General features: G+C 36.8%; 1 protein-coding gene across 4 annotated transcripts in view; it reads left to right on the top strand.

The window, feature by feature from the left end:
• LOC108717615 (B-cell lymphoma/leukemia 11A) overlaps window positions 1–16,575 on the top strand; it is a 91,159-nt gene extending 74,584 nt beyond the window's left edge. For 2 of the 4 annotated variants that reach the window (XM_018264822.2, XM_041564164.1), the window contains exon 3: window positions 8,597–11,484. In XM_018264822.2, the coding sequence (XP_018120311.1) occupies window positions 8,597–10,605 (2,009 nt within the window). In that variant the 3' untranslated portion in view covers window positions 10,606–11,484. Of the gene's footprint in view, window positions 1–8,596; window positions 11,485–15,632 lie in introns of those variants that run through there. The other 2 variants (XM_041564165.1, XM_018264823.2) reach the window with 2 other exon arrangements.
• The last annotated feature ends 630 nt before the right edge of the window (window positions 16,576–17,205 follow it).

Here is a 17,205-nt window from a genome sequence, read left to right as displayed (position 1 = left end):
TGTTTGAAATCTTTGGTGTAGGGATGCCAAAATAGCTGGTTCTTGCATAAAAATGATGTCTGTGTGTGATTCTTTAGGTGCAAGTGCTCTGCATCTATTGGCACCATTCTTAAAGTGAGGTCCCAGACCTATTCCAACTGGAACACTTGTGACATATATAATCAGCGGCCATCTTCATACAATTATAAAATCTATTATCTGGAATGTTTGATGCTTGGGGTTTTCAGAAAACAGTGTTTTTACACAATTAATTGCTTTAAAGATACTTAAACCATTTAAATGTTAAAAAAACTTTCTAGTATGTTCTTACCATCAGGAGGGCTTTATGGTAACAAATCCATTAAAATATGAAGCTTTTGGATAATGGGTTTTCGGATAACAGATTCATTATCTATATTAATATTCTTGGTTTTTGAATAAGATGTTGAGCAGACGAGTGTGTAGGTATTATAGGTAATAAAGTGTAGATATAGGTTTGCCACCTTCTCTCTAGTGGAACTCTGGACAGGGAGGCGGAGCTACAAAATAATGGGGCAGGTCCATGATATGGCAGGGGCGGGTCGTGATGTCAGGGACGGAGCTATGACAAAGCCAAATCTATGATAGGAAATCCTGCCCGGTTTTCCTAATTTGGAAAAGCAGGCAGGCAGTTTTGACCCAGACAGCCCTTCAAAAACCCAGACAGGTGGCAACCCTATGTAGATATCAGGGTAGTGGTTTATTTTTCTAGTTTCTGTGATTCTGATGCTGTTTCTATATGGACAAGGAAAGACAGTGATGGTGGTAATAATATTCCTTGAGAAAAAGGAAATGTGGCAACAAAAGGGTAATTCCAACTGTTTCCAACAATTCTACTTTATAGAGAACCTCATCCTTATACAGTTCCTTCTTCATATTTCTTCCTCTGAAAAATTGTATTTGTTTTATGTATTTATGCCTCTAGGGAAATATTTGTGTATTCATGCACAGACTACATAGAAAGATTACTTTGCTGGATCTAAAAAATGCTTTGATGCAGGGAAAATTAATCTTTTTTTATTATTTGTAGTAGATGCAAAAATTATATGGGAAACACGATAAATGTTACTTCCCTGAAGAGTATGATATTTTACACAATGGCAACGGCTCTTCATTTTCCCTCCTGCCTTTTTTCTTTTTGAAATACAGAAGGAAAATGTGTGAATGTCGTTATGCTGAAGTATAATTACTTATTTTACTTCCCTTATGCTGCTCAGCTAATTAATATATTGGGGTCCTTCATGATATGTGATAATAAGTGCGAAGGCAGTAGGACAATTATAACATTTCTGTAATGTTCTGTAATGACAATTCATTGGGATATTTTGTGATCAAGGTCAATTATGCCGCTTTAATATTCAAAAATGTACTTCTGTACACTATTATTATTGTAATAAATGAACAGAAATTGCAGATCTCATTATTATTTTTGTGATGCGTGCGCTTAGCTATAATGTTCTGCAAACGGAAAATAAAATGCAACCAATCAATGCAATGGAATTGGAATTAATATGGATCAGACATTTGGTACTCGCAGGGCAGAATGATACTTTTTTATGGGGAAAAATATGTCGCTAGCTTCCTTTGTTTAAATATACCATATATTTGTATAATTGACACAATAAATGATGAGCTTATCACTTGTGCAAGCAACCCATCTCCTTAGCATAAGGGCACTGTCATATTGATTTCTTGCCTGAGGTGTTAAACATAGACCTGAACTGATCAGCAACATCTGCTTCCATAGACTTGAAGGAATCACGCCTGTGCAAAATCTAAGTAGCTTCCATGACTTTTTAAAAGGAAATATGTGTGATTTATATTGGTGTCATTTATATAGCTCAGAAAAGCAGTGTTTAGTTCTGTTTCAGGGAACTGAAATTGTATGTCTTTGTAGGTGGTCCCAGAGAACCAAGTTGATGATAGATTGTGACATTGCTTTGCAGTGATAAACAACAAGAGAATTGACGGCACTCAGAAAAGGATAGGCACAATATAATCTGGTTCTCTTTAGTTTAGTTAGTTTAGGTTTTGTAATCATTGATAGAGGTTAGGAGGATGACGAGCCTATTGGGCATCCTACTAACTGGTTCTCCTTAAGTTCATTTAATTCAGGTTTTGTAGGGATTCACCAAACCAACTATTTTGGAATTCCGCTGAATCCTGAATCTTTCATTAAGGTTTTGACTGAATCTTGAAATCTGACATAAAAATGACTTAAAAGAATCACAATTCTCTTGATGTTTCTATGGACACAGATCTGGTTCAGCCAAATACAGAATCCTGCTGAGAGGTTAGTAGGTTGGAGATCCTATAGAACATCCTACTAACTGGTTCTCGTCAAGTGTATTTAAGTTTTGTAACCATTGGTAGAGATTAGTATGATGGAGATCCTACTGAACATCCTGCTAACTGGTTCTTCTTTACTTTATTTAATTCATAACCACTGGTAGACATTAGTAGGTTGGAGAGCCTATTGGACATCCTACTAACTGGTTCTCCTCAAGTGTATTTAAGTTTTGTAACCATTGGTAGAGATTAGTAGCATGGAGATCCTACTGAACATCCTACTAACTGGTTCTTCTTCACTTTATTTAATTCATAACCACTGGTAGACGTTAGAAGGATGAAGATCCTACTGGACATGTTACTAACTGGTTCTCCTTTAGTTTATTTATTCAAATTTTGTGACCAATGATAGATGTTAGTAGTTCAGACATCCTTCATCTAAGCCACTACCTGTGGCACTTCAACTGAGCTGCAACTCCCTGTATCCCTGAGATTCCTAAACCAAAAAGCAACAGAACAATCATTTGCTTCCTAGATATACTTTAATGAAAACATTTTCTGACAGAAGGGCTAAGCAAACACATCCCATTTTATGTCATTCAATTATGCTTTGTGACGTTTCATAAACCCTGCCTAATAAAATCTCTTTCATATATTTTGCGAAGTCCAAAAATATTTCTTGCATTTGAAGATTGCCAGGTTCTTTTTGAAGCAGTATTTAGAAAGCCTTTCCATAGCTTGTTGGCACATGAGAAATTGACTTTGGTTCCATAGTCTCTTGGCACACAGGCCGTTTCGTTTTAGTTCAATAGTTGCACGTTGCCCCTCTCCTCTTTTGGCTCTCTCCCCAGCTTCCTTGCTGATTACAATGCTGGCTTTGGACATGCCCGTGGCTGATATTGAGTCAGTTACATTTATTGCTTCTAAACACCAAGTTCCTTCAACGTATTTAGCAGAAGCTCTGTGATGCCTTGTGTAATGAATCCAGATTTTCTTTTTTATAATAATATTGCAATGGCTTGTTGTGTTAGCCTGTAACAAACAGCCAATAATTAGAAAGTAATGGGCCCAGTCCGAAAGTAAATTCTTGCCAAAAAAGCAAATTAGTTGTGAGTGACGGAGTATTTAGGATCATTTGCAAATAGAAATATTTCCTCACCTTTGGGGTGTTTGTTTATTTGCTGCAAAGGGATTATACACAAGGCTGCACTTCTGCTGGTCTCTAGGAGGCCTAATACTATCGTTTTCCAACAAGCCATCCCTCGGGGCAAACTGATGGATCCATGAGTGGCTATACATCGTGTGGTCACCTGGAATATGACTGGATAATGCCTGGAATAGCTGTAAGGTTTGGCTCTTCATCGACCACTGGTGCCTCAACAAATTATAATGGCGCTAATCTGTGACTTTATTGTGGTTCTACCTTATTGATAAATGAACCCCACTATTTGATTATTCTTGAAGAACATACTATAATAAAATTAGGAATTTGTATCAGTGGCTGCCATGTCTGCATAGACTTTGCTCGTATTTATGCCCCAGCATGCATGACTGTTGGGATTTGTTTGCCACACTTTGCACAGATTATTGGCTAAATTAGCTTTAGAACAGTTGGAGCTATACTAGGGTGCTCTGGATTACATAGTCACTGCTGGGTTTTTCTCCTGAGAGATATGTTGGCAGGACAGGGCTAATTTTCAGCAGAGTCCTGTACGGTTACTGACCTACTTCCTTCCATCAGCTCATTCAGCTCTTAACTTCTCTATAGGCAATTTAAAGGGATCCTGTCATCGGAAAACATGTTTTTTTTCAAAACACATCAGTTAATAGTGCTGCTCCAGCAGAATTCTGCACTGAAATCCATTTCTCAAAAGAGCAATGACTTGGGGCAGCTGGGAAACTGACAATATGTCTAGCCCCATGTCCGATTTCAAAATTAAAAATAAAAAAACCTGTTTGCTCTTTTGAGAAATGGATTTCAGTGCAGAATTCTGCTGGAGCAGCACTATTAACTGATTCATTTTTTCCCATGACAGTATCCCTTTAATGTAAAATGACCCGGTACCTTTGAAGTCAGAGGAACGTGCTCTCCCTTATATGCTGTGTATTATTAGTTTCCCACACGTTCCTTTTTTCCTTATTCCTACACTTTCCTGCAACTTGATCAGACATTAGCATTAGTGTCATTGGGGCTCATTTATAAACAGCAGGCAAATTTGCACTTGGGCAGTATCTGATGGCAACCAATCAGTGATTAGCTTTTTTAAGCTAGCTGCAAGTTAGACACTGAAAGCAATCATCTGATTGGTTGTTATTGGTTACTGCCCAGGGGCAAATCTGTTCAGGTTTGGACTGGGGGGCCCGGGGCAGATGACGCTGTGCGGCGCCTAAAGAAATGTTTTTTGTTTTAACAAACTGGTCGGAGAGGGGTCTGGCCCGGCGGGGGCCCATTAAGGGTCGGGCCCACCGGGCCAGTCCGACACTGCCATTGTTTATAAATGAGCCCTAGTGTGTCTTCTACCACCCAGAAGGCCCAGTTAAAAGATCTACATGTGAATAAAGCATAAGATAAATAAATATAGGTATGGGATCTGTTATCCAGAATGCCCAGGACCTGGATTTTTCTGAATAAAGGATCTTTCTATAATACCTTCATACAGTACCTTAAGTCTACTAGAAAATCATATAAACATTTAATAAACCCAATAGGCTGGTTTTGCCTCCAATAAGGATTAATTATATCTTAGTTTTTGTATCAACTACAAGCTACTTTTTTATTATTACAGAGAAAAAGGAAATCATTTTTATAAATTTAGATTATTTGATTATAATGGTCTATGGGAGACAGCCTTTCCATAATTCTGAGCTTTCTGGATAACAGGTTTCCAGATAATGGATCCTATACCTGTACACTTATACTGGACTATTCACAAACACAGTTAATTGACATAGATGTGGTGAATTTTAGGCAGTCTGAGACTGCAATTAGACTTAAACTAGGAATGTTATTCATCATTTGATGAACCTTATTGATTATTTGATTGATTTCCATATGGTACCTGTATTTTATATAGTAGTATTAAATCTAAACTATATATTAACAATTAGCACTGGCACGTTATCACCTCAATTTGGTCATTGACTGTTAAAACACAGTAATGAAGGACTAAATAATTGCGTGTTTTATTGTACAGCCTTATAATCGGTTCACAACATTTGGGAAATCACAAACAATATAGAATAAACATTATTGGAGAGTGTGGGCTTTTTACTATCTTTTCCTTCTCCTAACATATTCACAAACACAGGTTAAGTTTAATAATGCTGTGCCTTATAGTACAACATTTAGCTTAAACTGGTCTTGACTATTGAAAGTAGACATCCGGTTGGTCTCTTTTGTTAATGGGGCTGGAGGAAACTATTTAACGATATCCCTTAATAATTGGGTTTCAGTGTCTGGCTTTTTTTAATACCAGTCTTGAGCGCTTCTGTTTTTCTTATTTGTATAAAACAGTTCATGGTTCATTTTCAGTGTTTTTATAATTACTTAAATTAGCCATTGATACTGTAAAAAGCTAATATATTTGTAAAAACAAGTAAATGAATGCCTCTACAATAGATTTAGCTTCTTTCCAACCTACAACAATTCAATTTGGCAAAGTGTAAAGTAATTACATAGAAAATTCCAGGCAAATGGCAAATCTTGCACTTTGTGGTTTCTACCCCTAATTTTGAGTGTAAATATTTAAAGATGAATGAAGAGAAATGTCCATGTAGATGTTAGCTCTTGTGCTCTTCATGTCGGCAACGTTGTATTTGCAAATCCGGCTACTTTTCCTATTTCACATTAGGCAAATGTTTAAAACCTAATTATCTAATTGCCTATTATCTAATGTTGTAGAGAGATTTATCCAAGAGCAGGATCCATTTAATGAGATTAAAATGCATTGCAAAGTAAATTACAGGTCAAGCCAGAAGTTTATCACATAGCCGAGCGCAACTGTATTGTAAGTAGACTCATTTGTAAAACTGATATTTATTTCCCTATGATTAATCAAGGCCCATGGGATTTGGTTTTAGTCAGTAAATGTTGGTCCAGAACTGTAGTTAAAAGTTCGATGTAAATATTGAGCAATTTATGTCTTTTCAAGTCCTGTTATTTAATATGATTGACTTATGCTGAACATTTACATGGTTCTAAGAGCATTTCTTGAATATATATTTTTATATTTTTCTAGTTTCTCTGCCTGTCTAGAGGCATCAAGTTAGACAATTAAAGCTAATTAATGTGGGTTACTACAATGGTGCAGTTTCAAATCTTGGTTGGTAAATAAACTCTACTGACTTAGTATTTATATATTTTCCAGTTTCACAGCTCATGATGGTGTATTATGTACACAACAGTTTATAAACATTATAATACACAAGTGCCATGAGTATTTTGTAAGTTGTATCTTTATAAATGGTGCTTCACAAGTTTTACAAGATCTTTCTAGTGTTTTATAATATATAAAATACCACCTGTTGTAAAATATGAGGATATATAGAAGTCGCCTGGGATTTCCATGCTCTGTGTAAAAGCAATTAGCCTTTGGCCACTTTGGTGGCTTAGTTATAACACCCTTATATTTTACAGTAGAGACTACTTTATTCACTATGTATTAGAATATTGCAGTGAAGAATCATACAATTGCATTTTGTTGCTATTTTTTCCCAGGAAAAATCATCATTATTGTTTATGCCAATCTCTATTAATAAAACCCACATATATCCCTAATAAAGGCTGCGTACTTCTTCCACTTCACTATTTCATCCTTAGTTTTCTGGTAGAAAATATAAATCATTCTCCTTGCCAAATGTGCCACTTCCCAATGTCAGATACAGCGAGTGCACAGAATATGTGACTTGATCAGGGCTCTTGTCCCAGAGATCTTGGCTGGTAGCCAGTAGTTTGAATCACTAGCCCATATATTTCAGTTCTTTTCTTATCTCTGTTTGAAGGTTTAACAAGATGTACACATTGAACCACCTAAATAAAGGCATCGTATTAGTAGAATTTGGTCAGTTTATCTATTTTGCTGATTAAAATGATATTTTATACATCCTTCATACTGGCTATGAATCTTACCAAGACAGCCACTTGCCTTCAGCTTCTGCTCACCTTATTTTGACACTGGCACACAAACCTTTTCCTCTTGAATGGATGATGGGCTATGTGATAAGAAAACTAGGTCTTCTCTAATACAAATGACCCAAACTGGATCTCATGTGCATCATTTCCACCTGTGTTATTTTATGAACATGGGAGGTATAGGTTTTATCTACCTGTTCCCTACTGATTAATAATTACATTGTAAGCTATATAAAGGTATGGGACTCACAGTGCTGAATGATTATCAGGGTTATTTACTAACACAGGCACAAAATGAGATCAGATGGTCACTAGGGTTTGCTGCCCTGAGGATATTTTCTGCATGAAAAACAAAATATCTTTATTAGGATTTCCAAGCTATTTATCAAATCATGGTTACTATGCTACGAAGCATGTCATTAGATCTAGCCAGCCCTCATCATAACTGTTGCTTTTAATTCTGAGCTGTATGCTGAGGATAGGGTTGCCACCTGTACAGTTTTTGCCGGAAAGCCCGGTTTTTTGAAAGGCTGCCTGGGTCAAAACCAAAATTTCCAAATAAGGAAAACTGGGCAGGATTCCTTATGATTGATGTGGCAATCGGCCAATCACTACTAGCCCCAGCCCTGACATCACAACCCGCCCCCGCAGCATCACAGCCCCACCCCCATTGCATCACAGCCCGCCCCTCTCTGGTTTTGACCGGGCCAAAAGCTGGCAACCCTAGCTGAAGATCAGTTGCAAACTCAATGAACAATTATGTCCCATGTGACCCCCCCTTATAGTCACTGACTAACTCAGAGTTAGAGAGCTGAAAAGCAGGAAGTAGTGTTCTGGCTATTATGTTACACATCCACTCACTCCAGCCTTTATACATTACATTTTTGCCTAACTAACTATATTAGAAATGTATTTTTTGCACAGACTATCTATTCACCCAGTTTTTATTTTTACACTGAACTGTTCCTTTAAACCATTTAATAGCAGAATAGGCCAAGCCTAATATACAAATATATAACATATTGCTTGTACTTCTGGGTGCATATTAAATGTGTAAAAGGTTTATTTGGGGAGAAAGGCAAAAAGGTTAAGTAATTAATGTCTTATCTCTTTCTTTTTGCTCAGTTATTCATTTTATTCTTGTCTTATGTTTTTTAGATAAAGATGAGCCCAGCAGCTACACCTGTACAACGTGTAAACAGCCATTCTGTAGTGCCTGGTTTCTCTTGCAACATGCCCAGAACAGCCATGGCTTCAGAATCTACCTGGAAAGTGAACATGGCAGCCCACTTACACCCAGGGTAGGCATTCCATCAGGACTGGGTGCAGAATGTCCTTCACAACCACCACTCCATGGGATTCATATTGCAGACAATATTCCCTTTAACCTACTGAGAATCCCTGGATCTGTGTCAAGAGAGGCGTCTGGTCTTACAGAGGGTCGTTTCCCACCAACACCCCCTTTATTTAGCCCCCCTCCAAGGCATCATTTGGATCCTCACCGTATAGAACGATTAGGTGCAGAAGAAATGGCCCTTGCAACACATCACCCGAGTGCCTTTGACAGGGTGCTGCGACTTAACTCCCTGGCAATGGAGCCACCAGCTATGGATTTTTCCAGGAGACTTAGAGAATTAGCTGGAAACACTTCCAGTCCTCCTTTGTCACCAAATCGGCCCAGCCCTATGCAAAGGTTAATGCAGCCATTCCCGTCAGGCAACAAATCACCATTTTTGGCAACACCGCCTCTTGAGTCAGTTCCTCCTCCTTCTCAACCTCCTGCCAAATCCAAGTCCTGTGAGTTTTGTGGAAAAACATTTAAATTTCAGAGCAATCTAGTAGTACATCGCAGAAGTCACACTGGAGAAAAACCATACAAATGCCACCTGTGTGATCATGCGTGTACGCAAGCCAGTAAACTGAAACGACATATGAAAACACACATTCATAAATCTTCCCCTATGACCATTAAATCAGATGATGGTCTTTCCACCGCCAGTTCTCCTGAACCAGGAACCAGTGACTTACTGGGCAGTGCAAGTAGTGTTCTAAAGTCTGTGGTAGCCAAATTTAAAAGTGAAAATGATGCAAATATGATTCCTGTGAATGGCGACGAAGAAGAAGAGGAGGATGAGGAGGAGGAAGAAGAAGAGGAGGAGGAAGAGGAGGAGGAAGAAGAAGAGGAGGAAGACTTGACAGAAACAGACAGTAGGCCTGATTATAGTTTTGGCCTTAACCTCGAGGCAGCTCGTCACCATGAAAATAACTCCAGATCCATCGAGGAGAGGTCTATGCCTGAAGTCATTCAAAGGATGGGTCTTGGTGGAATGCATCATTTTAGTGATGCTTTTCATCAGATATTGGTGGAAAAGCATAAAAGAGGGAATTTATCTGAACCAGAAGTGCAAAGGGACACTTGCGATGAAGATTCAGTAGCAGGAGAATCTGATCATATTGAAAGTGGCACAGTCAATGGGAGGGGGTGTTCACCGGGGGAATCAAGACGCTTATCCAAAAAATTACTTCTTGGAAGCCCAAGCTCTTTTAGTCATTTTTCTAAACGCATAAAACTTGAGAAGGAGCTTGATCTACCTGCGTCAGCTATGTCTAACACAGAAAATGTTTACTCCCAATGGCTTGCTGGCTATGCCGCTTCGAGGCAGCTAAAAGATCCATTCCTAACTTTTGGAGACTCCAGACAATCGCCTTTTGCCTCCTCCTCAGAACATTCATCTGAAAATGGCAGTTTACGCTTCTCCACACCTCCAGGAGAAATGGATGGAGGAATATCAGGCCGCAGCGGTACGGGAAGTGGTGGAAGCACTCCTCATATTAGCGGCCCAGGGCCTGGAAGGCCCAGTTCAAAAGAGGCCAAGCGCAGTGATACTTGTGAGTACTGTGGAAAAATCTTCAAGAACTGTAGTAACCTCACTGTTCACAAGAGAAGCCACACGGGTGAAAGGCCGTATAAGTGTGAGCTTTGTAACTACGCCTGCGCGCAGAGTAGCAAACTTACCCGGCACATGAAAACACATGGTCAGATGGGAAAGGACGTTTACAAATGTGAAATTTGTCAGATGCCTTTTAGCGTGTACAGTACCCTGGAGAAACACATGAAAAAATGGCACAGTGATCGAGTGTTGAATAATGATATAAAAACTGAATAGAGGTATATTGATAACTCCCCCTGTAGATCTTTTCTAGTCCCTTGTGATAAAAGAAATGAAAGCTAAGGATACAAGACAGTGCTTTTTGTTTTTTACTACTTTCTTTTATTCTTGTTGTTCTCACCGTTTGAATGCATGTTCTTTTTTGGGGCAATACCCTTGCATTTTACACAAACTTTGAGCCTTTCTCTTGTGCAATAATTTACATGTTGTGTATGTTGTTTTTTTTTAATTTTTAAATTTTTTTTATAGACAGCATGTATGATATGTTATCGCTAATTTCAATTGTCCCTGAGTTAGTTCACAAAGCAGAATTGTTTTGCTGTTTTCCAGTTCCATTCAGAGAAGTGACCATGCTGCACAATTTGTCTAATTCATATCATGTACAGTTTTGTTTTGTGCACAGGGAACGGCTTTTCAAACCTCTGGGGACTGGGAATCCTAGTGCTGCAAAATGCCAGAGGAGCTTCATCATCTTCATGCTAGGGATTACCCGTAGGGGTTAGGGATTACCCGTAGGGGTTAGGGATTACCCGTAGTGGTTAGGGATTACCCGTAGGGGTTAGGGATTACCCGTAGTGGTTAGGGATTACCCGTAGGGGTTAGGGATTACCCATAGGGGTTAGGGATTACCCGTAGTGGTTAGGGATTACCCGTACTGGTTAGGGATTACCCGTCGGGGTTAGAACACAAAAAACCATGATAAAAAAGGCCTTGAAGTCAAGAAAATAATAAGTGAATTTGTACTATCATTTGGAGAAAATCAGAGTATCTGAGTGCCTTCATTCTAGTTGAAACCATATAAATGGTTCTTCTTATGTGTCAATGAGCTTGCAGCTTAATTCCACATTAAAATAAATAGGACTCCATGGTATAATATTAATGATATATTGTATTTCTTATAACAGAGGCTACATAAAGTATGATCCAGTCAGTCTTAGTTAATCATCATTTTCCTTGATATTTATTTAAAGATTACTAAGCTACTTACTCCTGCTGATTTGATTCCTTCATTTCAATTTGCTTAATGTTGCAGTGATTGAAGCCCAAATTTCAGATGATTAAGACTATATAATAACCAGGAGTTTCCTTTTTATACTGATGGAATTACTTTTGTACGTAGCTGGAAATAAAAAAAAAAAAAATGATATGGTTGTCTATCTGACAGTCACTGATATTACTGTCCCGTAGGTACATGATTATATGCTAACGGGTGGAGGAATAGAAAATAAAAATGTTTATTAAACATGAGCATTTTAGAAAGACAACATGGCACAAGACTCACCTTGCAAGAAAAGCAAACATATATACGCTAGTATCGCTACAATGAGGATTAAAGGGATCCTGTCATTGGAAAACATGTTTTTTTCAAAACACATCAGTTAATAGTGCTACTCCAGCAGAATTCAGCACTGAAATCCATTTCTCAAAAGAGCTAACAGATTTTTTTATATTCAATTTTGAAATCTGACATGGGGCTAGACATTTTGTCAGTTTCCCAGCTGCCCCCAGTCATGTGACTTGTGCCTGCACTTTAGGAGAGAAATGCTTTCTGGCAGGCTGCTGTTTTTCCTTCTCAATGTAACTGAATGTGTCTCAGTGGGACCTGGATTTTACTATTGAGTGTTGTTCTTAGATCTATCAGGTAGCTGTTATCTTGTGTTAGGGAGCTGCTGTCTGGTTACCTTCCCATTGTTCTGTTGTTAGGCTGCTGGGGGGGAGGGAGGGGGGTGATATCACTCCAACTTGCAGTACAGCAGTAAAGAGTGACTGAAGGTTATCAGAGCACAAGTCACATGACTTGGGGCAGCTGGGAAATTGACAATATGTCTAGCCCCATGTCAGATTTCAAAATCAAATATAAAAAAATCTGTTTGCTCTTTTGAGAAATGGATTCCAGTGCAGAATTCTGCTGGAGCAGCACTATTAAAGATGACCATAGACGTAACAATTACGATCTTTCTTGGAAAAGACGTTTCCAAGAAAGATTGTTCGTTTCAATACACACGTGTAGAGCTGAATCGTCTGATATACAGGTAGATATACGGGAAGAAACAATACAATTCTACCTGTATCTGATGATTCAGCACTAACAATGGCTGATATTTGGGTCCCTTCAAAGGCATCCGATCAAAATTTTCCGTCCAGCCCGATCGATAAGCAGACCGATATCCAAGTCTTCTGCCAATATCAGTCGGCTCTTTTTCCACCATACACGCAAAGAATATCGGAAGAAAATTCGTTTCGTACGATATTATCTGTGCGTCTATGGCCACCTTAACTGATTCATTTTAAAAAAAAATTTTTTCCCATGACAGTATCCCTTTAACTATGAACTAAAGGCTCACCGTATAACCCTTATGTGAAAACGCCAACGAAAAATAACAAAGACTAAAAAAATTCACCATGTTTATCTTCCCCAAAAGTTTTTGCTTTGCACTGTTTTTTTTGTTATCACGGCAGAAAAAACACCCATTCGCTCATTTTTGAACCCTTTTAGCATGAGGGTCATTGTAGAACAATACATTACTATAAACACCCGTGGTCCTCAAAGGGTTTAGCTGCTACGTGCCCTGGTTAGTGTTCAGAAAGCACTTGACTCTTCCACAATTGTCTGTACCAGTTCTTTAATCAAAGGTGCAGAGGTTGAGTATAAAGTAATAAAGCTCAGATACATTTGAAATGCACTGTACAATTTTCCCTGTTTACAAATCTTTATATATAAATATATATATAAGGGAAATGTTGGCAATATTCAGAACATTTGATGGATATAAATATAGATACATTGACACATGAATAGAATTATATATATATACATACATGCAAGTATATATATAAATTATACAGCTATTTACTTGACTTACCATATATATATATATATATATATATATATAAACATATACAATGCTGTGAATGGAAACAGAACACACAGACTTTAAATTAATGATTGCTTTGGCCTTTACAGTGCAAAGGTGTTTTTTTTAATTACTTTTTTTGTAATATAAATAATTTTAAAATTAAATGCGAAGTTGATTTTTTTTTAAAATAAAGTCTTCACTTTTATTAAGGGGAACTGTATTTAGGACTGTGTTGTCTCGGGGATGTACAAGACGTATTATTCCTTGCAAATAAAATGGTAGAGGAATTCTTTGCCTTGATATAAACTTGTCTCTTTCAGGTTGTATAAAATGTGTTGGGGGGAGGGGGAAAGTTTTCAGATTATATAGTACTTAAATATAGGAAAATGCACACCCACGATGATTCCTATGCTAAAACACACTTATGGTCTTTCTTTTTTTCTGTATTTCCACACTGGGATTTGAATTTAATGTTCACTCAGTGTAGGAACTACAATATTTATATTAAAGTTTTTATTTTTCATTCTTTTAAAAGGTATCAGTTTACCTTTTTTAAATTTGAAACTTTTTTTTTGGTAGTGAAATGAAAACACACCAGCTGCCACAGTATATAAAAAAATTTTTTTAAAATTTGGCAGGATAATATAAATCAAAATTATTTGTATGTTTTACATCAAAAATTAAAAAAAAGAATAAAAAAATGAAAGTTTGACATTGTACAGTAAAATGCCATATGATGGCCAAGTCAAGGAAAAACCTATTAGAATGTCATGCAGAGGGCTGAACTTATCCTTTATTTGAATGACTTTCTCTGGCTGCCATACTGTATACAGTACTGCAAGCTAATGACGTTGGTTTGTTCTATACTGGGCTTTATTTCTTTTTATTTTTTTCCTCATCACCTACATTCCAGCATCAAAACCTCATATGCAGTAAAAGAAAGAAACACACATTTTGAGTTTATTTTCATTGCCAAAAAATTAAATATGGTGCTTTATATTTAGAATAGGGGGAAACAAATCATATGCAAGACATATTGAGATTAAATATGGCAAAAGTTGATACTCTTTTCGTAACTGGCAATGTACAATATTTTGTTATTGGCCTTTTCTATTCCTGTAAAAAGCTGTTTGTCGTAACTTGAAATTTTATCTTTTACTATGGGAGTCACTATTTATTATTGGTTATGTGCTTTTGTTTAAAACCGAGGCACATTTGGACTTTTTTTATGTTTTTATTTCTTACTGTTATTATGGCCAAAGGTCATACAAACCTGGCTTTTATGGTATTTGTTTCTGGTCTTTGTTAATTTCTATTGGATAAACCACTGTCTGTGTTTTTTTGGCAGTTGTCTGCATTATCCTGTTCATATACCCATTTTGTCCCTTTATTGAAAAATAAAAAAAAAATAAGTACACAGTATAAGCCTCTTGTGCCCTTATTTGTCATATTTTAAATTTGTTACAAAATTCATACTTTTGAATTCTACAAATTCTTTTCACTGTTCACAACATAAAAAAGAGCCTAAATGAAAGAAAAATGGTCAGAAATGGTTCCTCCCACACATGGTTTAGAAACCTGATTGAATGGCAAATTGATATAGAACTGTCAAAGTTTTTTAATCAATAGATCAATTGTTACACAAAAAAAGAAAAAGCAGCAATTGAAAGAACAAGCAGGAATTTGTAGCCCTTCTGCTGAAAGAGATCGTCCCTGTGTTGCTGTGAAATGCGTTGAAACCTCTTTGCATCCCCAGTGCTCTCAGTAACAACCTCACAACATTGACTTCATTTCATTTGTTTCTCTTTATTTTGCTCATAAGTTAACTGCCGGTACATCTCTGGTTATTTGTCTACATTACATTCTAACCCAAACCACTTTTGGTTTTATTTTGTCAACTTGATTTCTGTTATTCATCTTCCAATCTGTGCACATTTTGAGCATTTGTATGGCTTCTGGGCATATTCTGTAAATATGAGTTGGTGGTTTTGTTGTTGTGAAACTAGATTTACATAAGGATAGTTGGGAATGTGCCTCACTGTATAAATATCTTTTTTATCCTCTCTTTTTTTTATGCCTAATGGTTTGTGACCTGCTTTCCCCCCATGTCTTTACGGGAATACTCTTTTTATTTACTAAGTGTGATTTGTATCCCTTTTTTTCTAGGGGGAAAATACAGCGTCATTAATTCTAAGGACAGAACAATCAAATATATATGGCAAGAAGTCTGAAAAGATATGCAGAAGTGTTAACAAATATGCATACCAATATGGGCAGAAATAATTAACACATCTTTGGAGGAGAAGATGAAGAAAGAGAAGAAGAACAGACTAGATAACTGTAAATGCAGTAAAGTACTTCAACCTGGGCTCTCTGTATAAAAGGTTTAGCTAAATAGCCTTGGCCAATGGACCAGGCAGGAATGCTCAAAGTGCACAGCTTTCTCTATCATTCCGACTCTATTGCAGATGCCCAAGGAAAATGTTTTTTTGGGATTTAATTTACTGTTGTGTTAATGAAGGCGGGCAGTATTTTAGGATTTACAGATTTCACCAGGATCTTCAGGAAAATAAAAATGAAAAAAAAAAAGCTCCAAAGGCAGTTCATTTTCATTATTAAATAACAAATGTCAAAACGTTCTTAAACTTGAAATGATCAATTGAAATCTATGCTGGACTTGTACAAAGCAAAATAAATGAAAGAAGCAGAACAGAATTGTGTAACGTCCTTCCCCCTAAGTAGAAAACATTAGCCCAGAAGATAATCTACACTGCTGCCTCAATAACTGGAGCTTTAAAATGAGTTAACAAGAACAAATGATATGTTGTAATGAAAAAACAATGTGTGACATTTTCTAACAGTGTGATAAATGAATGGTGTTATAAAAACCATGAACCATTGAGGCCTTTTCAAGTTTGTTAGAATTCTGCACCAGATTTATATGGCATCCATAATGTGTTCTGAAGCTGCTGTACAATTCCATGCAAGCATGACCCAGTGACCAGAGAAAAACTTTTATAAATATATTTCTATGTTGAAAAATGAAATGTGAAAGTGGGAAAAAAATGATGTGGTTAACATTACGGGGCAGATTTCTCAAAGTTCGAGTGATAGAGTTTTTTTTTTTTAAACTCAAGTAGTATCTTATTAAGAAAAAAACTCAAATATCTAAAATTCAAACAAATATTACCAACCCGAAAACTCGAATTGAATTTAAACGCAATTCGGATAAAGTTTATTTCCAAAAAAACTTGAATGTCAGGAAGGTTATTAACATCTTCAAATGGGTCAATGGACCTCTGCCATTGACTTCTACATGAACTTGGCAGGTTTTAGGTGGCGACCTATCGAATAAGAGTTACTTCCAGGCTCAAGGTATGATAAATCTTGAATTTTAATTTGAGTTTGGATTTTTCCCAACTCGGATTTGTGAGTTTTGTCCAAAGATTCAACTCAAAAATTCAAATTCGAATTTACCATTTGAACCTTAATAAATCTGCCCCTACCTGTAATGTTAGATTTCAAGGCACCTACCATTGAAACTATGTCACTGTATACAATTTTTGCTGTTAATGCAACATAAATTACCTAGTCAATTTAATAAAAAAAAACTGGGTTAAAAAATTTTTTTTTGTTTAGCTGCATCTATTCTCCATTTAAGTTACTCCCAGTCACAATAATTCCAGAGAGATCCAGTATTAGTGTCTGAAGTTCTTCATATAATTGTTTGCATTATGGA

Source organism: Xenopus laevis, chromosome 5S (assembly GCF_017654675.1).
Source record: "Xenopus laevis strain J_2021 chromosome 5S, Xenopus_laevis_v10.1, whole genome shotgun sequence".
NCBI lineage: Eukaryota > Metazoa > Chordata > Amphibia > Anura > Pipidae > Xenopus > Xenopus laevis.
The sequence above is the reverse complement of the archived record's forward strand: the minus strand, read 5'-3'. Positions and strand labels throughout refer to the sequence as shown.